We start from the raw sequence: 21,534 nt of genomic DNA on the forward strand, positions 1-21,534 counted from the left end.
ACAGCTGCAGCACTGAGCTCCCAGCTCTGCCCCCTCTCCCTGCTGCCAGCGCTGCTCCTGGCTGTGGAGGCAACAGGCACAGCTCTCCCTGCTCCCAGGAGAGGTCAGACCCTGACAGATACGGAACCGGAGCTCAGAGGATGGGAAGCATTTGGGGGCAGCGAGATCCCTTTGTGCTACAGAGCTGCACTCCCCTTGAAGTTCTAAGGCTCAGCCCTCACCCAACACTTCACACTGTACTGAGGTAGAAAAGAGCAAAACAGAAAACCAAAACACTAATAAGGGAGAAGTCAGCTTCCAGCCATATTCTCATTTATTAAGGTCTATGCCAGCCTCAAGAAATAGCTCTTCCTGTAAGTAAACAGAGCAGGCGGCCACAGCTATAATGAATAAATTTATTGTCTTACAAAAATCATTGTCTAGAAATATGGGTATACAAGAAAACAAGATATTTGCAGTCAGATGCCTGGTGGTCAACAGCCAGTTTGATTAAAAATATCCAAACACACACAACAAAACCTTTGCGACAGATGTTAAAGCTTTTAACCAAAAAAAGGAAATCCGTATCTTTTTGTTTGAGCGTGTGGCAGAGGAAGGTTCCTATTAACACTGATTCATTGTCACTAATATCCATAATACCACTTGGACTAGAGAGGTACATGATATGAAGCACAGTCAAAATTAATACATTAAATCATCGTTATATAGGCAAATTATATATGTAACATTGTCTTAGTACTGTAGTGTCTAAGGCACTTTCTGTAATGTCAGTTTTTCAGCTATTTAAACAAAAAGAACGCTAACTACTCGCTGTAATACTGCTCAAAATAAAAAACAACAGCAACAACAACGAAAAAAAGGATTCACATCCACTGGCATGTTAACTGCAGGCAGGCAACATCCCTCTGTGCAGCGCTGGGAGCACGGCCATGGCGCCGTCCTGAAGAGCGCTCAGCCTGAAGTTCATAAATTACTGTGCCTGTGTTGTATGCTTGTTTTCCACTGGTGTTCACATTGTACTAGCCTTAATATATATACAGACCTGTTGGGCATGGGAAGAGCAGGATGCTACAGCTGCAAATGTACAGAGAGGAACGGTGACGCTGTTTGCCTGTACTGCGTGACACTAATGGATGAAGCAGGTGCTGAGAACACTCCAAAATGGTACTGAGGGTTAAAAAATGGACACTACTCACTCATCCCTACGTTTCCCTCTAACGCTTCCCGAGGCTCTTCACAGTTCACTCACTGATTGTGTGCCGATCACAACAATTAGGAGAAAAGAAAGATGCGGGTGCAGTTTGGTCTTCAACGATCCACCGGGCTCAGTGCAGCCAGGGGCTGCCCGAGCACAGAAGAAATGGAAGGATGTTGTCTGTACAAAGCATGCTGAGTCATGACAGTGGGGCCGTCCCAACCACCTACCCTCTGGGAATGAAGTTCTGTGTTTTGTTTTTTTAACCAATACAGAAAGTTTCATCCTTCACATGATGCTTTATAAAATGGCTTTACAATGAGTGTCTGGAAAATAGATGCACTGAACAGAGACGATCCCGTTTTGTTACTATATGTAAAAAAAAAAAAAAAAAAAAGCAGTTGTACCTATATCTGAAGCAGGGTACAGTATGGTGAGGCTGGAGAGCCTTAAGACATAGTTGACCTACGGTAAGTAACCTTGTAGCATGCCGACATTTTGTAAGGCAGATTTAGGGCCACAAGGCAGTCTGGTGGTCAGGAAAGTCCTCCTCGCTCTGCCGACTGTCGTGTAAAGGTCTCTGCATGCAAACGGTGTGCGGGGCTCTACTCAGCAGGGGTCGGCTGCGCTTCGTTCACGTCGCTGCCTTTGCTCTCCGCATCGTCGTCCGAGAGCTCCAGGGAGGCCCCTTCGATGTGCAGCTGGCGCCTGCCGGATCGGCTGGAGGAAAAGGTGATGGGGCCGCCCCTCCTGCAAGCAACAAGCAGAGAACAGCCTTTGCATCGTCCTCGCGCTGCCCTGACAGCTCCCAGCTGAGCCGCAGGGGAGCAGCACCGCCCAAAGCTCACAGGAGGAGCGTTGGAAGCACTGCTCCCACCACGGGGTCGTCACAGGACGCCCAAAGACGTTCTGGTGCTCCGCTCAGTTCAGGCCACACGCTGAGCAGGGCGGGTTCTTCAAAAGCTGCTTACTTAGGAAGTACTGCACTGCACCCCTCCTGTCACTGCTGGCCCTGCAGCAGCCCAGGATGGTTTTCCTCCTGCAGCCTCCTCTCCTCCAGCCCTGCTCTGTACTGGATACAAACACTGAGAGCAGAGCTTTGAAATCGAAGTGTGAAAAGCTCCCATGGAGTCGGCTGGGAACAACACAATCAGTGCTTGCCACTAGAAGAGCGTAACTGAGCCACGTCACCTCCTGCTGCTGGACTCAGGCACCAGCCCCAGCCAACCCAGGATAAATGCACTGAAGAGTTCTGGCTCACGAGCCATCAAGAACATCCTCACAGCCAGCAGCTGCCTCAGCACCATCACATCAGGCTCAGGCAGCAGCTCCCAGCAGAATCCAGTGCAGCCCATCACCTAACAGCAACAGCTCTGCTTCCACAGCTCCACAGCTGAGCGGTCCCCAAGGATGCAGCACTACAGACAAGGTCAGAGGGCACCCCATAAAGCCCTGCCAACTCCTGCACCACGTACCTTAACCTGTTTTTCAGGGTGCTGACCTCCCGGCTCAGGCCCTCGTTAGCCTCTGTGGCATCATCCAGCTCACGCTGCAGTTTACGTCGGGAAGCATTTGCACGTGTGGCTTCCTCCTCTGCCTCCTCCAGCTGACGCTTCAGCTGCTTCATCCTGGCATTTGCTTTTTCCATCTAAAATAAAAAAATCAAGTTGTCAGGATCAAACTCAGCAGCTGCAGCCCTGCAGCTTGGAAAGGCAGAGAGGTTCTCCAGCACCCCAACCATCCCTGCTAGAGATGGAGCCTCAGCGCAGGCTCCCATCTGGATTCCTGGGAACAGCCCACAACTCCTGGATCTCAGAGACCAGGTGCATAACACATCATCGCAACAGAGCTAACACAGGGAGCAGGCAAGGAACTGCTCCGCCAGTTCACTTAACAAGACTGGATTCCCTCACATCTTCATTAAAAAGCTTCTTAACGACGCCTTTCTACTCAAAGCAGGGTTTTATCCATCTTTCCCAAGCACAAGCTAAGCCACTCCACCCACCTGCTCCTTGTACTGGTCTGCGTGTCGGCGCTCGTCCTCCACTTGCATGAAGACTTCTTTTAATTTCTTCTCTGTGCGTCGCACCAGTTTGTTTGCAGCTGCTCTTTCCCTGGGAAGGATCAGAAGCCACACGGAGGCTGTGAGCACCAGCTTTAGAAGCATGCAGTACTGGAGCAGCACAAGTACTGTTAGAAGGCTAAAAGGAGGGACAGGGATGTGCTTCTACGCAGCGAGATTCAACAAAGCAGTGTTAGCACTGCTGAGCAATGTCATGGTCCTCCCCTGAGCCAAAAGCCCAAGAGCAATGAAGGTGGGGATAAGACAGCCCACTTTCAATCTTCTTAGGACAAGGCAGGGAAAAAAAAAGTTGGAGGACCGAGATGGAAAGAAGCAGTCTGGAGAAAGACGACTTGTCCAGAGCACAAGATTTACTTCAAAGAATGTCTGAGGTAAGGAGGGACCTCTGCAGGCCATCAGTTCCAACAGGGCCATCCAGAGCTGCTTTTCCATACCCAGCAGCTTTTGAATGCCTCCAAGGAAGAGACCCCACAACCTCTCAACAACCTGTGCCAGTGCTCAGTCACCCCCAGTCAAAAAGTGCTTCCTGATGTTCAGGTGGAACCCTCTGTATTCCAGCTCCTGCCCTCTGCCTTCTGTCCTGTTCCTGGGCTCCATTCTCTGCACCTCTCTGATGGATGTGCAGATATAGATGATGTCCCCAATCCTCCTCCAGGCTCTGCAGTCACAGCTTTAAGCCCTTCCTCACAGGAGAGAAGCTCCAGGTCCTTCAGCATCCCTGTGGCCCTCCTTCCCTTTAAAGCCTAGCCCAAAGAGACCAGTGTCTGAAGGAGATGTTTGGTCTTAAGAAGCTTCTTCTAAAGCAGCTGTGGTTCCTGGGACTACCAGTCAACACAATTACTTGTTAACTTCAAGAAGTAAATCAGCAGTTTCAGCTAAGGAGCACACACTGAAACTTTCAACCCCAGTGCATCTGATTCAAGTCAGTCCCTCAAACAGGTTTCTAAGTATTAAAACCTACTAGCTGTGCTCTAGCTGTGACCTCACACCTCAGCCCCACAGTAACTTAAGGCATGGATGTCTCAGACACTCTACTGACAGCACACGGATTTTTCCTTACTTTGCTTCCTGCTCAAGCTGTTCTTCTAGCTGAGCAATCTTGGCCTCTAGAGTAGAAATCGTTGCCTTGAACTTTGACTTCACAGATCCCTCCAGCTCCTGCAGCTTGGCTTTCAGCTCTTTGTTCTGCCTCTCCAGCTGCTGCCGTGCATTTTCACTCTTCTGCGCAGCGCTCCGCTCCCCGGCCAGCTCAGAATTCAGCGTGTCAACCTTTCAGAGGAGGAGAACGGATCACGTGGTGCTATTCAGAGCCTCCGCTCACCCCAAGCACCAGCCGTCCTGCAGCAGCTGCCAACAACTCACCTGCAGCGTGGTCTTCCGGAACCGCTCGTTGAGAAGCTCCATGTTGCTCTGCTCCTCTTCCAGCTCCTCCTCCAGCTGTGCAATGCGAGCCTCCAGCCGGCGCTTCTCATCCAGCAGCGCTGACCTAAGAGAGAAGCACTGGGGTCAGTACACGTTCAGGTGCGATACGAAGCCAATTGCTTTGTATTCACGAAGACAGATGAACACAGAATTTGCCAACAGGGCATTGAGAACCGCAGCTGCTGCTGCCTGCATCCTCCAGATGCCGCCTGGATACGTTTGATGACTCACTTTCCTGAAGCGCTGTTTGCAATCTCATCAGCCAGCTCGTCCCTTTCCTGCTCAGCGTGACGACGGGCTCGTTCAGATGCAGCAAACTCCTGCAAGGGTTTCAGAAAAGACGTGTTACGAATCTCAGAAGGCCTGTAAACAATTTGTCCTTGGAGGAATTTCTGGGAGATGCTTCAAAATGTAATATTGCTGCAATCACAGAATCACAGAACGGCCTGGGTTGCAAAGGAGCACAATGCTCATCCAGTTCCAACCCCCTGCTGTGTGCAGGTCGCCAACCAGCAGCCCAGGCTGCCCAGAGCCACATCCAGCCTGGCCTTGAATGCCTGCAGGGATGGGGCATCCACAGCCTCTGAAACACACGAAGAACAGTAACACTGACGCTGTAAGCAGTAAGAAAAAAAACAAGACACTGCTGGTCTGATCACAGTGTGTTACGTGCTCAATGTAGAACGGGCACTACGTTAAGCAAGCTGAGTGTCTTACACCTCCAGAGTACACAGCACCAATGCAAGAAAAGAAAACAGACTGTGAAGCTTTTGCACAGTAGAATAAACAGCACTGAATTTCACATCTTAAACTGTATTATGTGGCAGAAAGTCAGCAGACTTCAGTTGTCCACTGAGGTGGGACGGTGGGATTCCTGGTCTGTATGCATTTCTAATCCCCAGTACTGACAGTGTGCACCACAACTCTCAGACTCCTGAACCTCCCTGCAAGTTCAGTGACGTCTCAAATCTGTTTAAGCTGCCATGCAGCTCAGACAGGGAAGTAAAGGATTCTGCTGGAATGATTCCATTGAAGCCCAAGCTCACCAGAGAGCTGCTGAAGGAAGCAGGGTGGTGGGGTGGGAAGAGAAAGCTCTCCTGGCTCCCATTTCTGTTCAGCACAGTGGGACAGATTTTCACTCCTACTGCCCAACCTTCTCCTTACTCTACCAAGGAAAATAAGTGTTGTGAAGTTCACTCTCACCTCCTGGAGCTGAAGTATTTCTGCTTCGAGACCTTTGAGTTTCTTTTCACTCTCTTTGGACTGTGCAAAGATCTCATCCCTGGACGCACGGGCTTCTTCGAGCTCCCGCTGGTAGTCCTTCATTTGAGCCTGCAGTTGGAAAAGTCCCACAGCCACGTTGCATTAAGGGGCCACGAGATCTATTAGGAGCTCTGAAGCAATTCTGACCCTTTAGAGGAAAGGCCTCCCTCCCCCACAGTAACTTCATTCCATTTCAATGCACCTTCAATTATTTTTATAATTTTACTTCATTTCCTTGTCTCCATCACGCATTCCTCATCACAAATATCCTGTTACAGGGCTGTACTTAATTTATTTGGTATATTTCTTGTTGAGAAAAGAACAGAGAGCTGTTCAATTACATTTGCTATGGAGCTTGTGGAAAAGATAAAGCTTTTGGAGTGATTTGGGAAAAAAAAAAAATCTATGTACTTTGATTGGAAAAGCATCTTTCAGTTATACAAGGTAAAACTTATCTCAGTGCAGCAGTACCAAACCCATTGTTTTGTACATGTAGGCTAGAAGCACATGCTTAGCTTCTACTTACACACACTGCTAAGAGCTCAGCTCTGTTAAACTGCACCAGTTTGACTTAAGATACTAAAAGAGCATGAAAGCTGGAGAGAAACTGCATTTAAATTACACTTACATCTTTGGAATGCCTCCAATCTTGAGAATACTTATTTTGGGTGCTTGCATGAAGGCACACAGAGCTCAGCAACAAGATCTCTACCTGAGCTGTCCTCCTGGAGAGGAGGAGCATGATGCTGTCAGGTACCAGCACATCTTGCTCCAGCCTTCCCTCCTCACCCACAGCCTGGACTCTGGCCCAGAGCTGTCTCTGTTCAGTTGGATTGCCAAGGCACAGAGAGGACAGGGCAGAAAGGCAACTGAATTTGCCATGTGCCTGACGTGGTCTTGCCACGATCTCACACTTCTGCAGCTTTGGACCATGGCACTGAGAAATCTTTGGCAAAACTCAACTCTACCAAATGCTGGATATTTTTCTGGGAATGGGAAATAAATCCTCAGTGCAAGGACTGGGATCTCTTGCCAAAGAAGAAGAATGAGAAACTTGGAGCTTTTTAAAAGCAACTGGAAGTTACTCCTCCTTCTTCTCTGAAGCATTTTTGGCTGAAGGTGCCTTAAGATGTTCTTCTTGAGGAAGCAGCAATCAGGAACAGCTGAGCCCAAATCAGTAAATTCAAAGACATAAAATTTAAAAAATGTTCTCTGTAAAGCAATCTTCAGTAATTCCTTCAGCAAGTGTTGAAATACAGGAAAAGACCACGACTGGATAGAAATACCTGGGGGACAGCCTTAACTCCTTACCAACAGAAGGATGAGAAGAGATGCTATGTTCAGGCCAGGTACTCTATGACATGCCAGCACAGTCGAGTGCGACATCCCTCCTGCTTCTAACTACAGATGTGTTTAATGAGAAGCAACAGACGTGGCTGTCACCAGAGGACAGAGCACAGCTCGTTAGCTGGGCTTACCTGGAGCTTACGCAGCTGTTTGATGGCTTCGTCTCGAGCCTTGTTTGCAGCTTCTATCTGACCTTCCAGGTCTTTCAGATCCATCTCCATTTTCTTCTTGGCTGCTACAGCAAGAGCCCTCTGCTTGCGCTCATCCTCCAGCTCTGCCTCCAGCTCTCGCACCTGTGAGGTGAAGGCATTTAGCAGATCTGTCCCAGCAATGCAACAAAGTCCTAACCAATGGTCTGAGAATCCAAAAGGCTTCTGCACAACTGAACGAATGTGCCTTGATTGGAAGAGAATACAGAATGCCAGCTACAAGGGAAGACACTGCAGATGGCAAAAAACAAACCCACAAATTGGAAGCAGAGATCTCTGAACTGACAAAAAAGAAAACAGACAATAACTCACTGTTAGAAGCATTCCCATTTCATCTGTTCAGCCACTTAGTGATCATAAGTTATTTCTCTTTTTGTATATAAAAATCAAGCTTTGCTCCTTATGCTAACATCAAGGGCTTCCATCCTATGCAAGTTAATGACAATTCTTGCATAGTAAAACTTCAGAAGCCTTCCAAGGCTGTTTGTTTCTACAAGATCCATATATTAGAGATTCTCAGTTATTCAGTAAGATCAATGCTAGAGATTTTTTTAGGGTGGGGTCTTTAAGCAAATGATTTTATTTTCTAATAGTAAGTTACTACAGAAGCCCAAAACTTTGGCAACAGAGCCTCACACCCTTCCCTCTATGAAGTGCAATGAAGTGCAATAAACCAGACATACTTGTTTGACCAGCATCCTCTTTTTCTCCTCATTCTGCTCATCTCTGGCTTGCAGATCTCTCTCAAACTGGGCTTTCATAGCTTGCATGTTCACCTCCAAACGAAGCTTAGCATCTTCTGTGGCCTGTAGTTCATCTTCCAGTTCCTCAAGTTGAGTTCTCATCTCTTCAACCTGTTGCTCTAAAGTTCGCTTGGATTTCTCCAGCTCATGGACCTAAACCACAAACATTTATCAGACCTTCTCCCTCAGCTATCTAAACAAGAGTGTTAGCAACACAGAAAGAAGGCATGGACACAGCACGCTGTGCTTTGTGATGATGTCTGAATCAGAACAGCAGAGAAACTTTTCTAACTCTGCACAACAACGAAAAGCTGTGTAGGTTGTCAGAAAGAGGAGCTGTGCCAATGTGACAGAGAACATACTGAGACAAGCTCTTAAATCTAGAGCAGGTGCCACTCGCCATTTAGCCAGCAACTTCTGCCCTCCATGCTCTCTTTGGAAGATGTGATTAAGCTGAAATATTACCCCCCAATTCTGTGCATTCATACCTCCAGGAGTTTGTGTTACATAATGCTTTCTTTCGTGTCAAACATACCCCTCCAGTGAGGGAGTTTTACTGTGCTATCCCCCATACATAACAAAATAAAAGGAGAAGTACTTACATTTTTGCCCACATCGTCTTTAGAACTCATTAAGTCCTCCATATCTGCACGCAATTGTTTGTTCTGTCTCTCAAATTCTTCCTTTGCTTCCAGGGCTTCTTCCAAAGCCCGAGCCAGAGACAGTGCTTTTGTTTCCTTCTCCCTTGCTTCTGCCTCAGCACGATCTCTCTCCTCTGCATATCTAGCAGAAATGTTCTTCTCTTCTGCCAGCATCTGAACAACAAAATAAGACAAACAGATAAATTAATCTCCTTGTTCTATAATCAGCTCCTTACAGCCCTGCGTGTTATAGTCATTCAAGTGGTCAATGGTTTGAGTTTAATCAGCCTTCAGAAGCTCTCTCTGGCCTTTTAGGACGTGGTCAGAGTGCTGGTTAAGGAAACAGCTGAAGCTGTTCAGGGAGGAGATGAGGAAAGAAAGCTATCAGTCAACACTGATGTGTTACATTTTGATCTTTTGGTCCTCCTGTCCTTCCTTACTGTAATCCCTCAAGCTTAACTAAAGCTTTTTAAGTCAAGTTTCTGTTCCAGTATCATTTCCTTTTGTACGTATGAGGAGCTTACTTCATGATCTAACAGAACTCAAAGGGGACACGCAGCTCACTGACTGCCCACCCCTAACAAGGGTCAGGATGCTCACATCAGAGTTATCAATAGCCACGGTACTCCGGCTGGATTCTTCTATCTCCAATATTATTCATTTATGCAGTAACTACTTAAGCAAATGCCTTTTAAAAATCATAGTAGTAAGATGACAGGAAACTAGATTACCTGATCAAATTTCTTCTGCTTTTTCTCCAGGTTAGACACAATCTGGCGCTGATGATCCAGATCTACCATCAAGTCATCCAGCTCTTGCTGCAGGCGATTCTTTGTCTTTTCTAGTTTGTCATAAGCCATTGCCTTCTCTTCCAGGCGTTGGCTTAAGGATTCCATATCCTTCAGTAATTTCTTCTTATTTTCCTCCAAACCTTCAATTGTTCCCAGGTCATCATCTACCTTCTTCTTAGCCTCTGCTAACTGAAATGTAGCAGAAGAAAATAAGAGTGCTTAGTACATCGTGAGAGGAAAACAAAAGCATCAAGCCCAGACTACAGAACCACAAACATGCTATCACTGGTTGAAGTAACACAAAAATGGTGAGCTAGCAGCATACGAAACAGAGCTGTAATGTTCTGCCCATTACAGCTGGTTGTGCCAATCATTACTGCCGTGGAGGAAGAGCACAGGAAGCTCTATTCAGAAATGCAGTCCACTATTTCTGCAAGTTAGACCACAGGCTGTCTTGAATTGCAAGGCACCTTGAAGACTACCCAGTTCCACTTCTCTGCCATGAGCAGGGCACCTTCCACCCAGACCAGGCTGCTGAAGGCTGTGCCCAGCCTGAGCACTTCTAGAAACAGGGCATCCACAGCTCGGCAGACACGACACACACACCGCCTTGGCAACTTCAGATGACATTTTTCCCAGGTCCACAGTCCTTGCAGACGTCCTGCCACGTGCAACAACCCACCTGTGCCTGCAAGGCTAGCATCTGCTTCTCCAGGTTCTTCCTGGCCTCCTCCTCCTCTTCCTGCTGCTCTTGCAGGTTGTTCTTCTCCTCCTCTAGCTGCCTAATTCTGCTGCTCAGGTTGAGTTTCTGGCGGGTTTCTTCCTGAAGTAGTTCCTGTCACACAAATATTCAAAGCTCAGTTTGACTACCATCCTCCATTGCTCTGTAAAGAGTTTCAGGCTTAATTATTTTTCTTGCAAGATTTTCTTTCAGTGACATGCTTCTGAAAACAATTGAAACTCAGCTTTCCAAGAAGGCTTTAAGCATTCATTTGGGGCAAACCTCTGTAAAGCATATTTCTGATAAGGGAACATGTGCCACAGTATTCTAGAAATTCATATTTTTCCTTTGTTTAGAAGGAACGAGCTGAGAAGTTATCTTTAGAATTTACTTTTCTTCTTTAGGACAAGCATAGCATACCTATTTAAAATGACCTGGGAATAATAAAAAAACAGCAGTAAATCTTGCAATGGCAGCACACCAAAGCTTTGCTGTGTTGCAGAAATGTAAAAGTCAGTTAAAAAAACAGCTGTAATGTGGTAATAGAAATCTGTCATAATAGAAATTAATCAAAGGTGTAACAACCTTCCCTCAGCCCCCTTCCTCACTCACCTTTGGGATTAGTATCATTCAGGTGGTCACCATTAGCATTTTTACACCTGAAGAAGTGTATTTGAGTGGTAATTACAGGAAACCTACATTATTTAAAATAAACAATGCTATAGGCAGTTTTAAGACCTTAAGCTGTAAGAAATGTTATCAGCCCTCACCTTGAGGTACCTTCCATACACTTCAAGAATCTCATTCACATTAACATTCTACTTGGAAGAGCTCTTCCTGACTAAATACTTATCTCCCACAGACTACAAAATAGAAGAGAAACTGAAAGGTTACTGTCTATCAAATACTGTATTTTTGATCATGAAAAACTGGCCTCAGTTTTTGAGCTAGCAATCATTTATACATCATATTTCACTAGACACAAAGAAGAAGTACAGATTCTATTCAGTGGACTTTCAAAGCCATGAATGAAAATGTATTTTCTGCTCTGCAGTTAGCAGTTTGGTAAGGAACAAAGCCCAAGTGCAGATTTCAAGCCTCACTGCACACACACCTGTGTATCCTGAAGTTGGGATTCCAAACTAGCTGCATCCTTGGCAAACTTGATGCCTTTCTTCTCTGCTTCCTCCAGGAGACTTGAGACATTATCCAGCTCATTCTGCAAAGCAAGCAGCCTCAAGGTAACAGCATGCAGCTGACTCATGGCAAATCCTACATCCCACTGGGAGCTGGAGCTCAGAACCAGCCTCAAATTCCAGGTATGCAGTGACAACAGCAGCTCCCAGGATGTAGGCATCACAAACTAAATACATTGAAATTTGGCTATAAACTTAAGTTGGATGCCAATATTGAACTTCAGTGGCATAACATGGTAGGCATGCCATCTAATGGAACATGTCATTCCAGTATCTGCAGGCCAATATTATCTGTATTCATAGTCAAATGTTATTCTCAATTACAGGACTATATGGGATCATGAATTCAAGGATTATTGTGATGACATCTGCCTTTAAGGCACCTCTGCAAAGGCTACCATCAGGTGCCAACTCCAGTTACTTTAGACTGTGTTTCTTAGGGGATACTGTAAGAGAATACATGAAATCTTCCTCTGCAATGAACTGGGCCATCCCCATTCCGAAGGGCTGATTTACCTCAGAATTCATTGCTGTTCTTCAGAAGTCAGCCCTGGCTCCTCTTTTGCTCATTTTCTCTAGTTCCCAAATAATGGGACTTGCAATCCTTATCTGTCAAGATCCCAACTTTGAAGCACAAAAGGAAACCAGTGACTTTCAGCACATTTTGCTCACACCTCCAAATGAGAACAGCCCAGTCTGCTCAGTCCTCCATCCAAAATCAAACCTGAAGGCCAGCAGCTGGCAAAGCTTCCTACAGGATTTGGTTTCCAGGTGGGAAGCTATGCACTCAGAAGGCACTATTAATTATTACACAGCTGGACAGTCAGAACATAAGCCTGAGCTTTTAGGGCTATTTCTTTCAGAGGTATTTCATCACTTTAAGGCTCCTGAAGTCCCCACCAGCAACACGACTGAGGTCATTTCCCACATCTGCCACGAGCCCAACTCCTGCAGACCTTGCTGCATCTTTGAAGGATGCTTCGCTCAGTTATTTCTGCAGACATCTGAAGTTTTCACTTTCTTGCCTAGTTTTCAGCAGCTTAGGACTTCCATAAAGCCTTACCTGCAGCTTGTTAGCTTTCTCCGCCAGCTCCACCCTCAGCCTTTCGCCTTCTGTGACCTTAGCAGTCAGTTCTTGTACCTGAGCATCAAGCTTCTTCCTCTTATGCTCAGACTCTGCCTTGACCTGCTGCAACACCTTCACTTCACAGGCCAACTCCTTGTTGTCAGACTCCAGGCCTTGCTTGTTTTTTTCAAGATTTGCTTTGAACTAGGAAAGAAAAAAAAAATGAAAGAAATTCAACACCTTGTTACATATATCAATAAAGGAATCTGCTAAAAAAAAAAAAACAACTCAGTCCAGCAAATCCACTGTACAAGTTCAAAGATAAAACAAGCACTCAGCAAGCTGCAAGTCGAGTGCTTAAAATGTTGCCAGATAACATTCTGTGTATGTTAGATAAATAGGAGTTAATGCAAGTTAATCCACTTTCAGACATTACAGGTAGCAGTGAGCACCACAAGACTCCTCTGTGACTTCAGTAGGATCTGGGACATCAGTGCTGTAAAATGACTGTGAGAGTGGCACTGTAAGTAGGAAGGAATGTGCCCATTAACAGACCAGCATGGCTCATCTCACAGAAATAAAAGGAAAGATATCAGCTGAAGTTGCCCTGATTTTAGTAGGCATAGCAGCCTGGAAGTGCATAACAAAGCACTTTCCACCACTGCACTGACATTTGTCAAAAAAAATCTTCAGAAACACCTCTTACGTCAATTATTTTTAAGTGCCATTCTTACTACTAGTTCTGTTAGTTCCATTCTCACCAAAACTGACACCATTTTCTCAGAGGACCCTTCTTTAAAGATTGCAGGGCATTTTTTTCATTTTTCATGCCCTATAGTTGACATTTATTAAACAAGAAGCAGAGAATGCAAGATCTTCAAGTGAAAAAAACTCATTTTCCAGCAGTTTGACTGCTGCATTTCTCACTCAGTATTTTCAGTTAAGGAATTCTGCAAGTTATTCCCTGTATAAAAATAGGACTACAGCTTATGAACTGTCCACAAATATATTTGTGAATGACCAAGACTGCCATCACATAAGCTAAATGCTCTTTTTGGCAGTACTGGAATAATTCTGCTCTTGAAGAAAACACCCACCGGTAGAAATAATGCTACCTATGGGTAATAACAAAGGAGTGCCTCCTCCTACCTGCTCTGGTGGTGGTTACCACAGAAGACAATGGCTGTACAGATGGGCCAGATGCTCCACACATATCTATAGCACTGGAGTCCCCAGTACAAGTGCAGAGTTGGAGTGGCTGGAAGAACTTCACAGTACCTGCACTCACAGCTCGTTATTTCTGAGTGCTGATGCTACAGTGTCCATATTTGGAAACATTCTGCTGATCACACATGCTGTGAACTGCTTTTCACCAAATAAGCATGTGGATTGCTGGATAACTCCCACTGATTTTATCTCTAGGTGTATTCTTTCCAAGACCAATCAAGGCTTTTCACAGATGCCAAATCCAGGAGCTTCAATATATTCACATGAGATGCATTTGGTTCAATTATGACAGTAATGTATGTACAAATAAAGACAATTGAGCTCTGCAGATGAGAGCAGAAGGTCCCAGAACAGTTACATTACTTATGTAAAACCCAGAAGCAGAACAATGCATTTCTGTAATTCATTTTCTGCTCACCCTTTTGGCCTGCTCAAGTTGTTCAGAGAGCTCTTCCAGGGCAGTAGCATGCCTCTGCCTGATTTCCTGGATCTGTGCTTCATGGTTCTTGGTTTCCTCTTCAATTGCTTTCTTCAGCTCAGCCACCTCCTGCTCACGTTTTGTCCTAGAGCAAGCATCAGTTACAAATTAAAAAAAAAACACCAACAAAAACACCATTTTAATCTCTAGTAAGTGAAAGGTTAATTCTATCAGTGCTTTATTACACAGGTACATGACCTCACCTCAGCTCTTGCTGTGCTGCAGTGGTATCCAAGGTATCTTCCAGTTCAGTTTTTAAAGCCTCCAACTCTTCACTCAAATCTCTTTTCTGCTTTTCTGCCTTGTTGCGTGATGCCTTCTCAGATTCAAGGTCCTCCTGCAGTTCTGCAATCTGGGCCTGCAACTCTCTTATCACTTTAAGTGCATTATTTTTCTGAACTGCTTCTTCATCTCCTCTGTTAAACAAAGGCACAACAGCCAATAATATTTCTTTGTTCTCATAAGTCTGGCATTAATTGTATACACAATGGCTTAGAAAAAACACACAGTAAAACTTCAGATAAACTGTGCAGTGGCTTTCTTAATGTCTTGACAAGCACAGTGCCATAGGATGCACTGCAAGAATGATCAAACTTTTCAAGTTAACATCCAAACGTTTCAGTCCTACAGATCTCATTCATCACCATTCCAAAAACACACTGTCTGCTGAATTCTTTCTGCAACATAATAGATCACTACTCAAAAAGTAAAAATGCATTTCATCTGTATCACATTGTTCCAACAGCAAGACTACCACACGAGTCCTGATCATTTGTTTTCCACCCAGCTACGGGAAGGACTCTGACTCACTGACAATTGAATTTTTCCCTCTTGAGTCTGAACTCTGGGGACCAAAAGCTTCCAGAGCTCCAGCTCTTGTACACTGCTGTACCTCGCACCTTTGTGCTGCAAGGACACACAGAACACTGAACCCGGGTTTGGCCATGGCTGCTCACAGCACACTGATGTCTACAGATTCCCTCTGACAGATGTGACCTGGCGTCTGTGCTAACACTCCCAGCCCAATATGATTACAGTTAACTCAAAGCAGCCATGGGAAGCAGCTTTCTCCCATCCCTCACAAACCCCACTGTGCCCTGACCTCGCAAGAGCAGCCTGCAGCTCTTCCTCCTTCTTGGCCAGTTGGATCTTCAGCTCTTCAATCTGGGCTTGCAGCTCAGCTATTTGGTCCTGTAGATCTGTTGTTTCACCATCCAGTTTTCTCTTAGCTTTTTCTAATTCCTGACGTGTCTTCTCCTCTTTTTTTAAGCGCTCTACAGAAGTGACAAAGATTTGTAAGCTGTTGTTTTGGTTTTTTTTTTTTTAATCTAATAATCTTCCAAAGGTTTGAGGGCAAGGGAACAGGGTGGCAGGAGGGGTGGAAGTTTAATTAATGTTAAGTCAATTTTTCATCCAGTTTCTAGCAGGAATGCTGACTGGGGGAGATAAAATAAAGAAGCAAAACTTCACGGTGCAGAAAAAGTTCAGAGAAAATCAGCTTGGAGGAAGCAAAAAGTTTGAAGTAAGGGAACAGAAACAAGTCAGCCTTAACAGAAAGTAAGGAACGGGCTCTGGCAGAAGAGCAGTTTGAAATGCAAGGTCAGATGATCACATGCACGAGGATTCAAAAATGAAGATCAGCAAAGGTCTGGAAAAAATGACAGCATGCACAGCTTCTGAAGGGGTAGGCAAGGCTCCAGCACATCTACTGGAAAGTACAGGCTTAAGAAAGTTTGGACAAACAGTTTTTTGGAAGCATCTGTGCCACTAACACATCCCACTGATATTCAGCAAGGCTTTGCAAACTTTAAACTTTCTCAGTCGAGATACTCCTGCCCCGAGGCATTTCTTTGTGAAAAGCATCCATTGGTCAGTGCTCTCTCAATGCACCTCATCCATCTGCCTGTTGTTGGAGCAGGCAGTCACTGCCTGCAGCACTGCCCAGCAGTCAGCTAATGGCCAGCTATGTAACACATTGGAGCCTCAGGAAGTTCTCCAAACCACTGATGCTTAGCACAGAATTAGCATAATTCCACGTACAAGAGCATAAACACAATTATTAGACTTAGTTAGTATTTTGTGGGTCCTCTTTATATATAGATTTCTTTCCTATATTTTCTAAGCTTGCTACTGGTTCAGGCCCTCATCTTCTTTATGGAAAGAGAGCCACGATGCTCAAGAATGATCTGTCACAGCCTCCAGGGTAACTCAGACCATCAGTATGTTTTTCTGGAAAATCCTCTCGCTCTAAAAACTTTCTTACAAAACAAAAAAGAAAGGTATTTTTCCTTCTGTTTCCACATCATATTTCTGAGGGGCTTTAGTCAGAACACTGCCACAAGACAGCGAGAAGACACAAGAAATCTCACAGCAAAATTAATTGGATGTTTGGTCTAAATTTCAGTGCCCAACAGCGCCAAGACCCAGGCAGAGAAAACTTTAAGGCTTCTTGAACCACTGCCAAAAGTAAATATTATTCTACAGTGCTTTGCCAGCCAAGAAATTGTGTGCCTTACATTTAAGCTTTAATTTCCATTTTTTGGTCATCAATCTCAGAATGGCACCATAACCAAACACATCTGTCAAATACCTTCAAAACCACTAATCCTGATTCAAGCAGACAACGATTCCAGAATTATTTTCCAGTTTTACTCATTCCCAACTTATGGCCTCTGCCATAAAAGATGATTTTTAAAGAAAAGGCACATCAATCTCCTTCTATCTCTATGAGCTCAACACCTACCTACACAGGGAAGACATAGCTCTGGTGCTCTTCCATAAGCACCTCAGTTTTAAAAGATGTGCCGAGACAGGCCGCCATATAGCTGGTGACAAACTATTTCCAAATTAGGACACAGAGTAATTCTGCCTTACATTCTGCAATTTCAGCTTGGCACTCTACTCACATCGTGTAATAGCTGTCTACAATCACAGGGGTTTTTAATACGTTTATTTTACTTTTCAAGTTAAGAAGGGTTACGTGTAAACGTAGGGCAGCTTCAATCTGTGACAAAACAGTTAAACAATCCAGACAAAATGGACAGAAAAATGGAACCACTTCAGATATGCAAAACATTGAGAAAAACAAAATAATTCATGTTTGCTTAGGCTTCTAATTTTTTTTTTTCTGAATAAATGAATGGCTAATAACATTCTTTCAGAAATGCTTTTTTAAGAAATTATTGTAGAAAAGCGTAGCAATTCCTAAGAGGCAGATGCTTTACCTTGTTACTAAGGGATTCGTGCAACATCACGAATTCCTGAATGCATCTGTAAATGAAATGGATTCTCAAAACTGTAACATGAGTGAAGAACAACACGGAGGAGCCAGATGCAACAAGCCTTGTAAGAGCACAACATTTCTTGCAAGGCTTAGGCAACAAACAACAGCTACTGAGGAATGTACGTGTCAGGGTACATTTAGAAGACCAAACCAGATATCTGTACATTGCTGTAAGTGATCCATTCCTTTCTAGCATGACCCCAAAGCTGCTGATAGGCAGGTGTAAAAGAACAAACCTTCTAAATCAGTGATCATCATCTCCTGTTTGTTCTTCAGCTTGGCCAAATTTTTGGCCTTTTCTTCTTCTTCAGCCAGCTGAGAAGTACATTCAGCAATTCTATCCTCCATCAGCTTCTTTTCCTAGTTAGGAGAGAAGTGAGTGGGAGGGGAATAACTTCAATGTCTCTGAACAGCACAAACAATTCAAGGTACAAAACCCACAGAGATCTCACACAGCAATCTATGCAAGTGTTACTGCATGTGACTGATCCATCAATACTAAGGATCAACTGGAATAAACTGAAATAAAATGGAAACAGGAACATCTGTTTCCCAGGAACGTGACAAGGAGATTAATGGTTGGGAGGGCTGGTTTCTCTGCTTATCATTTAAGTCTCAGAACATCTGTATAGTTCACAGAGAATAATGGTAGCATCTGTAGAGCTACCAAAGAACAACAGTAGCATCACTGCATCAAACTCTGATTGAGAGCACTAGAGAAACACGTGGCAAGTGTGACCCTTCTAAAGGCCACTTCTAAAGCAGCTTTAAGTCTCAGCTTCAACCTGTTGAAACCCCACAAGTCTTCAGGCACAATCTCTAAAGGTAACAGAGCTCTCAAAACATCTGAAGCTGCTGCTGTCACTTGGTATTACTGTTATTTCTGAGGAGAATCTCTACCAAGCATACTACTCTCACCTTCAAAAATTTGGAATTTTGGTCCTCCAACAGTAGGATCTCTTCTTCCATCTTCTTGATCTTAGCTTCAGCTGTCACTTTTTCAAGCTGCAGCTTCTGCCTCGCTCCCTCCTCCTCATCCAGCTGTTCCTCTAGGTCCTGGGAAGAGAGGCAATTTGCATGTGTGTATTTTCCAGGTTACCTATGTGTTAATATTTTTCTTCTTTTACTTAGTGGAAAAAATACATTATTTTGAAAAAAGTTGCCCCAAGTAAAACTTGGAAAAATACTTTTACTTTGTCAGATTCATCTACACTATCAATAAGCTGGTAATGAAATTAAGTGTCATGGGACACACGTGGAATTTTTTACACTCTGTATTTTAGATTTGGCTGAAGTATGCTGCCTAGGACACGTGTACTTGCTCCTCCACAATCTTTCACCTACCAAATTCTTCTCTACAATAAAAACCTACCACAGAGGGAAACGGGACCCAGCACTATTTAATTATAACCAAGACAGGTTGGGCTGCATGTCAACAACTTCCTAGGATACTGCACCCAAATAGGGTACAAAAGCACACGTGGTGGGGAAAAGGTGCCACAGGATACCAGTCCCTGATTTCTGTATGAATCTGGAGCTCAATTCTACAACTGGAATGGCTTTGAGATTGGCACAAGTACCTAGCTACCAGCAGAAAAGTAGTGATGTACTGTGCTTCTGTTCATTCGTGGATACTTACTAAAAGGCATCAAGAGCCACGGGAGGTGGGGTTTGACTCTCCACCAAGTACTCTGCTGAAAGACAGTTAAGCTCTTGGGGAGCCCCTCAATCAGTAAAGGTTTTAAAGTCCCCAGATGTTCAAAAGGAAACACCTAACTCATCTTCAAAGATTTCAGAAAAAGCAAGCAGCTTAAAGGAGATGAAGCTGTTTCTTTCATAGAAGCTAAAGGATTTTCACTACATTTATGTCGAAAAGAAACATTTCCCTTAAAATTGATATCATCCCATCAGTCTCTAGAAGAAAGCAGGCAAGCAACCATTGCAGGTTCTGCTCACTCAGGAAGTGCTTGCTGCCATTAATCCTCCATCTGAATGTGCAATAAATCCAACACTGCATTTTTTACATTTCTCCTTCTTTCCTCACTCTCATACTTCTGGAATTACAGAGAACAGTAAGAAGAAAAAAAGAATCAAATTGACTGTATTCCACACGTGGTGCTAAGGATCTGACTTCCTCCATACTGTGGAGAAGGTAAGTAAGCATTCCCATCCTTTTAACTGCTCTGTTTGCATTCTTTTCCACTTCCAGTTACCAAAAGCATACCTGAATATGGCCCTGCATTTTCTTTTTCTCGTTCTGCAATATTTGATTTCTTTCCTCTTCCTCCTCAACTCTGGATTCCAAGTCATGGAGAATTTCTTCCAACTCTTGTTTTTTGGCAGCCAAGCGAGCCCTCATCTCCTCAGCTTCTGCAAAGAGCTCCGTCTCAGCCTGTAGCTGCTCTGCAAGAATGTTCTTCTCTTCTAGGAGCTGCAAATATTAAGGAAAAAGTAGTAGAGCGGTAGCAGCTTAACATTTTGAAGTCTTTCATGAGAAACTACACACATATGGCAACTACAGAGTTACCTAAATGTCAGCTTCTGCTCCAGCTCAAGACTCCCTGGTCCATGTGCAAAAACGAACATCTTTAGCACAGGGTTTAGCACAGTCCAGAAGGCACCAACTCTAGAAGCAGCACTAGAGCAATATTCACTCATTTGTGTCCCCACCCCTCACAGACTCCAGCAGGGCACCTGCACCACTTGCCCTGTTCAACTACCAGCAGCTCAAAGAGGAGGGAAGTCCTGTTTTCCAGGACTGGCCGTGCACAGTAGCAGAGCAGTGTTTGAACTGCTATTTGCAGTCACTGTGTGAACTCAAGAACATGAATTAACGTTCCCCCATTCAAGACATCCACACCACAGCAATATCATGCCTCAAATGACAGTGATAAATACAGGTCTGCCTTCACAGACATGTTCCTTCAGCTGTTCTTCAATTTGGAATCATCTGACCGTAAATTCATTTTCAGTTTTGCCCAACAACTGCTCTAATTGTTTCCGTATGCCTTAAGCAGCACTGGCACACGATGGAAGTATTTCACCCTAAAAACATCTGAAGATGAAAAAGTTGCTGCTGCTACTGAGCTTTTCCAAAAACCAGGAACTCCAGAACCAGAACTACTATTTTTTATTTTTTTTTAAATATGCTGTCTCTATTCCTGAAGGAATGCTTTCCTTTTATCTTCCTCTTTCAGCTTTTACTCAAGTGTTAAGAGAAGAGTTAACCTGCCTGATAAGAACAGTGCTTTGATCACAGATGCCTCCCTCACCCAGAAGGTAGTGCAACACAAATCCCATATCCTAAAAGCTGATCGGGGCACAGACCTGTTGATGTTTCCTTTCCATTTCCTCAAGTTCTGCTTCCACTTTTGTCTGTTTTTCTTTAACCTTCATTAATTCTTCATCCTTGGCTTGAAGTTCCTCTTCCTGGCGAGTCACCTGGAGAAGAGGCTTCACCTACAAAGATTCAAAATGAACATGTGAGAATCTGCATCCACTTACTTACTTGAGCCAGAGAAAGTGAGAGAACATAACAAACCTTTGTGAAGACTCTCCACCACTGCCAGTGCCTAAGCTTTAAATATGCAGCACAATTCCTCTGCAGGATTTTCAGTGCACTCAGTTGCTGTTGTTTTTTTGCAAAGGCCCTGAAGACAGAGAAAGCAAAACATTTAATGTTAACTACAGCAAAGTAAAGCATCTGTCAAGGGCTCTGCTTGCTTGTTTTAAAGGTTACCCAACCCTTGAACACTTGTAGACCATAAAAGGCTTATTTTTGAGTTTGGGTGACTACGTGACTTATGAGTGTTCATCCCTTATATTAAAAAGGCCAGGAAAGAGCTGGAGTCACTGCTTTCAGAACAATA

The 21,534-nt window shown here is 44.3% G+C and overlaps 1 protein-coding gene across 6 annotated transcripts in view; it reads right to left on the minus strand.

Moving 5' to 3' along the window:
• Positions 1–295: 295 nt before the first annotated feature.
• Positions 296–21,534, minus strand: part of MYH10 (myosin heavy chain 10) — a 91,221-nt gene continuing 69,982 nt past the window's right edge. For all 6 annotated transcript variants that reach the window (XM_085240191.1, XM_085240190.1, XM_085240189.1 and 3 more), the window contains 22 exons: positions 21,207–21,315; positions 20,993–21,124; positions 19,890–20,096; positions 18,584–18,721; positions 17,902–18,025; positions 15,485–15,656; positions 14,586–14,798; positions 14,323–14,467; positions 12,675–12,881; positions 11,530–11,634; positions 10,377–10,529; positions 9,635–9,883; positions 8,865–9,077; positions 8,203–8,415; positions 7,442–7,603; positions 5,904–6,032; positions 4,932–5,020; positions 4,641–4,764; positions 4,339–4,547; positions 3,201–3,309; positions 2,671–2,843; positions 296–1,945 (listed from right to left, as the gene is read on the minus strand). In XM_085240191.1, coding sequence (XP_085096317.1) covers positions 1,801–1,945; positions 2,671–2,843; positions 3,201–3,309; positions 4,339–4,547; positions 4,641–4,764; positions 4,932–5,020; positions 5,904–6,032; positions 7,442–7,603; positions 8,203–8,415; positions 8,865–9,077; positions 9,635–9,883; positions 10,377–10,529; positions 11,530–11,634; positions 12,675–12,881; positions 14,323–14,467; positions 14,586–14,798; positions 15,485–15,656; positions 17,902–18,025; positions 18,584–18,721; positions 19,890–20,096; positions 20,993–21,124; positions 21,207–21,315 — 3,520 coding nt within the window. In that variant the 3' untranslated portion in view covers positions 296–1,800. The remainder of the gene's footprint in view (positions 1,946–2,670; positions 2,844–3,200; positions 3,310–4,338; positions 4,548–4,640; positions 4,765–4,931; positions 5,021–5,903; positions 6,033–7,441; positions 7,604–8,202; positions 8,416–8,864; positions 9,078–9,634; positions 9,884–10,376; positions 10,530–11,529; positions 11,635–12,674; positions 12,882–14,322; positions 14,468–14,585; positions 14,799–15,484; positions 15,657–17,901; positions 18,026–18,583; positions 18,722–19,889; positions 20,097–20,992; positions 21,125–21,206; positions 21,316–21,534) is intronic.

The sequence above is a fragment of the Meleagris gallopavo genome, chromosome 20, assembly GCF_905368555.1.
Source record: "Meleagris gallopavo chromosome 20, MGAL_WU_HG_1.1, whole genome shotgun sequence".
NCBI lineage: Eukaryota > Metazoa > Chordata > Aves > Galliformes > Phasianidae > Meleagris > Meleagris gallopavo.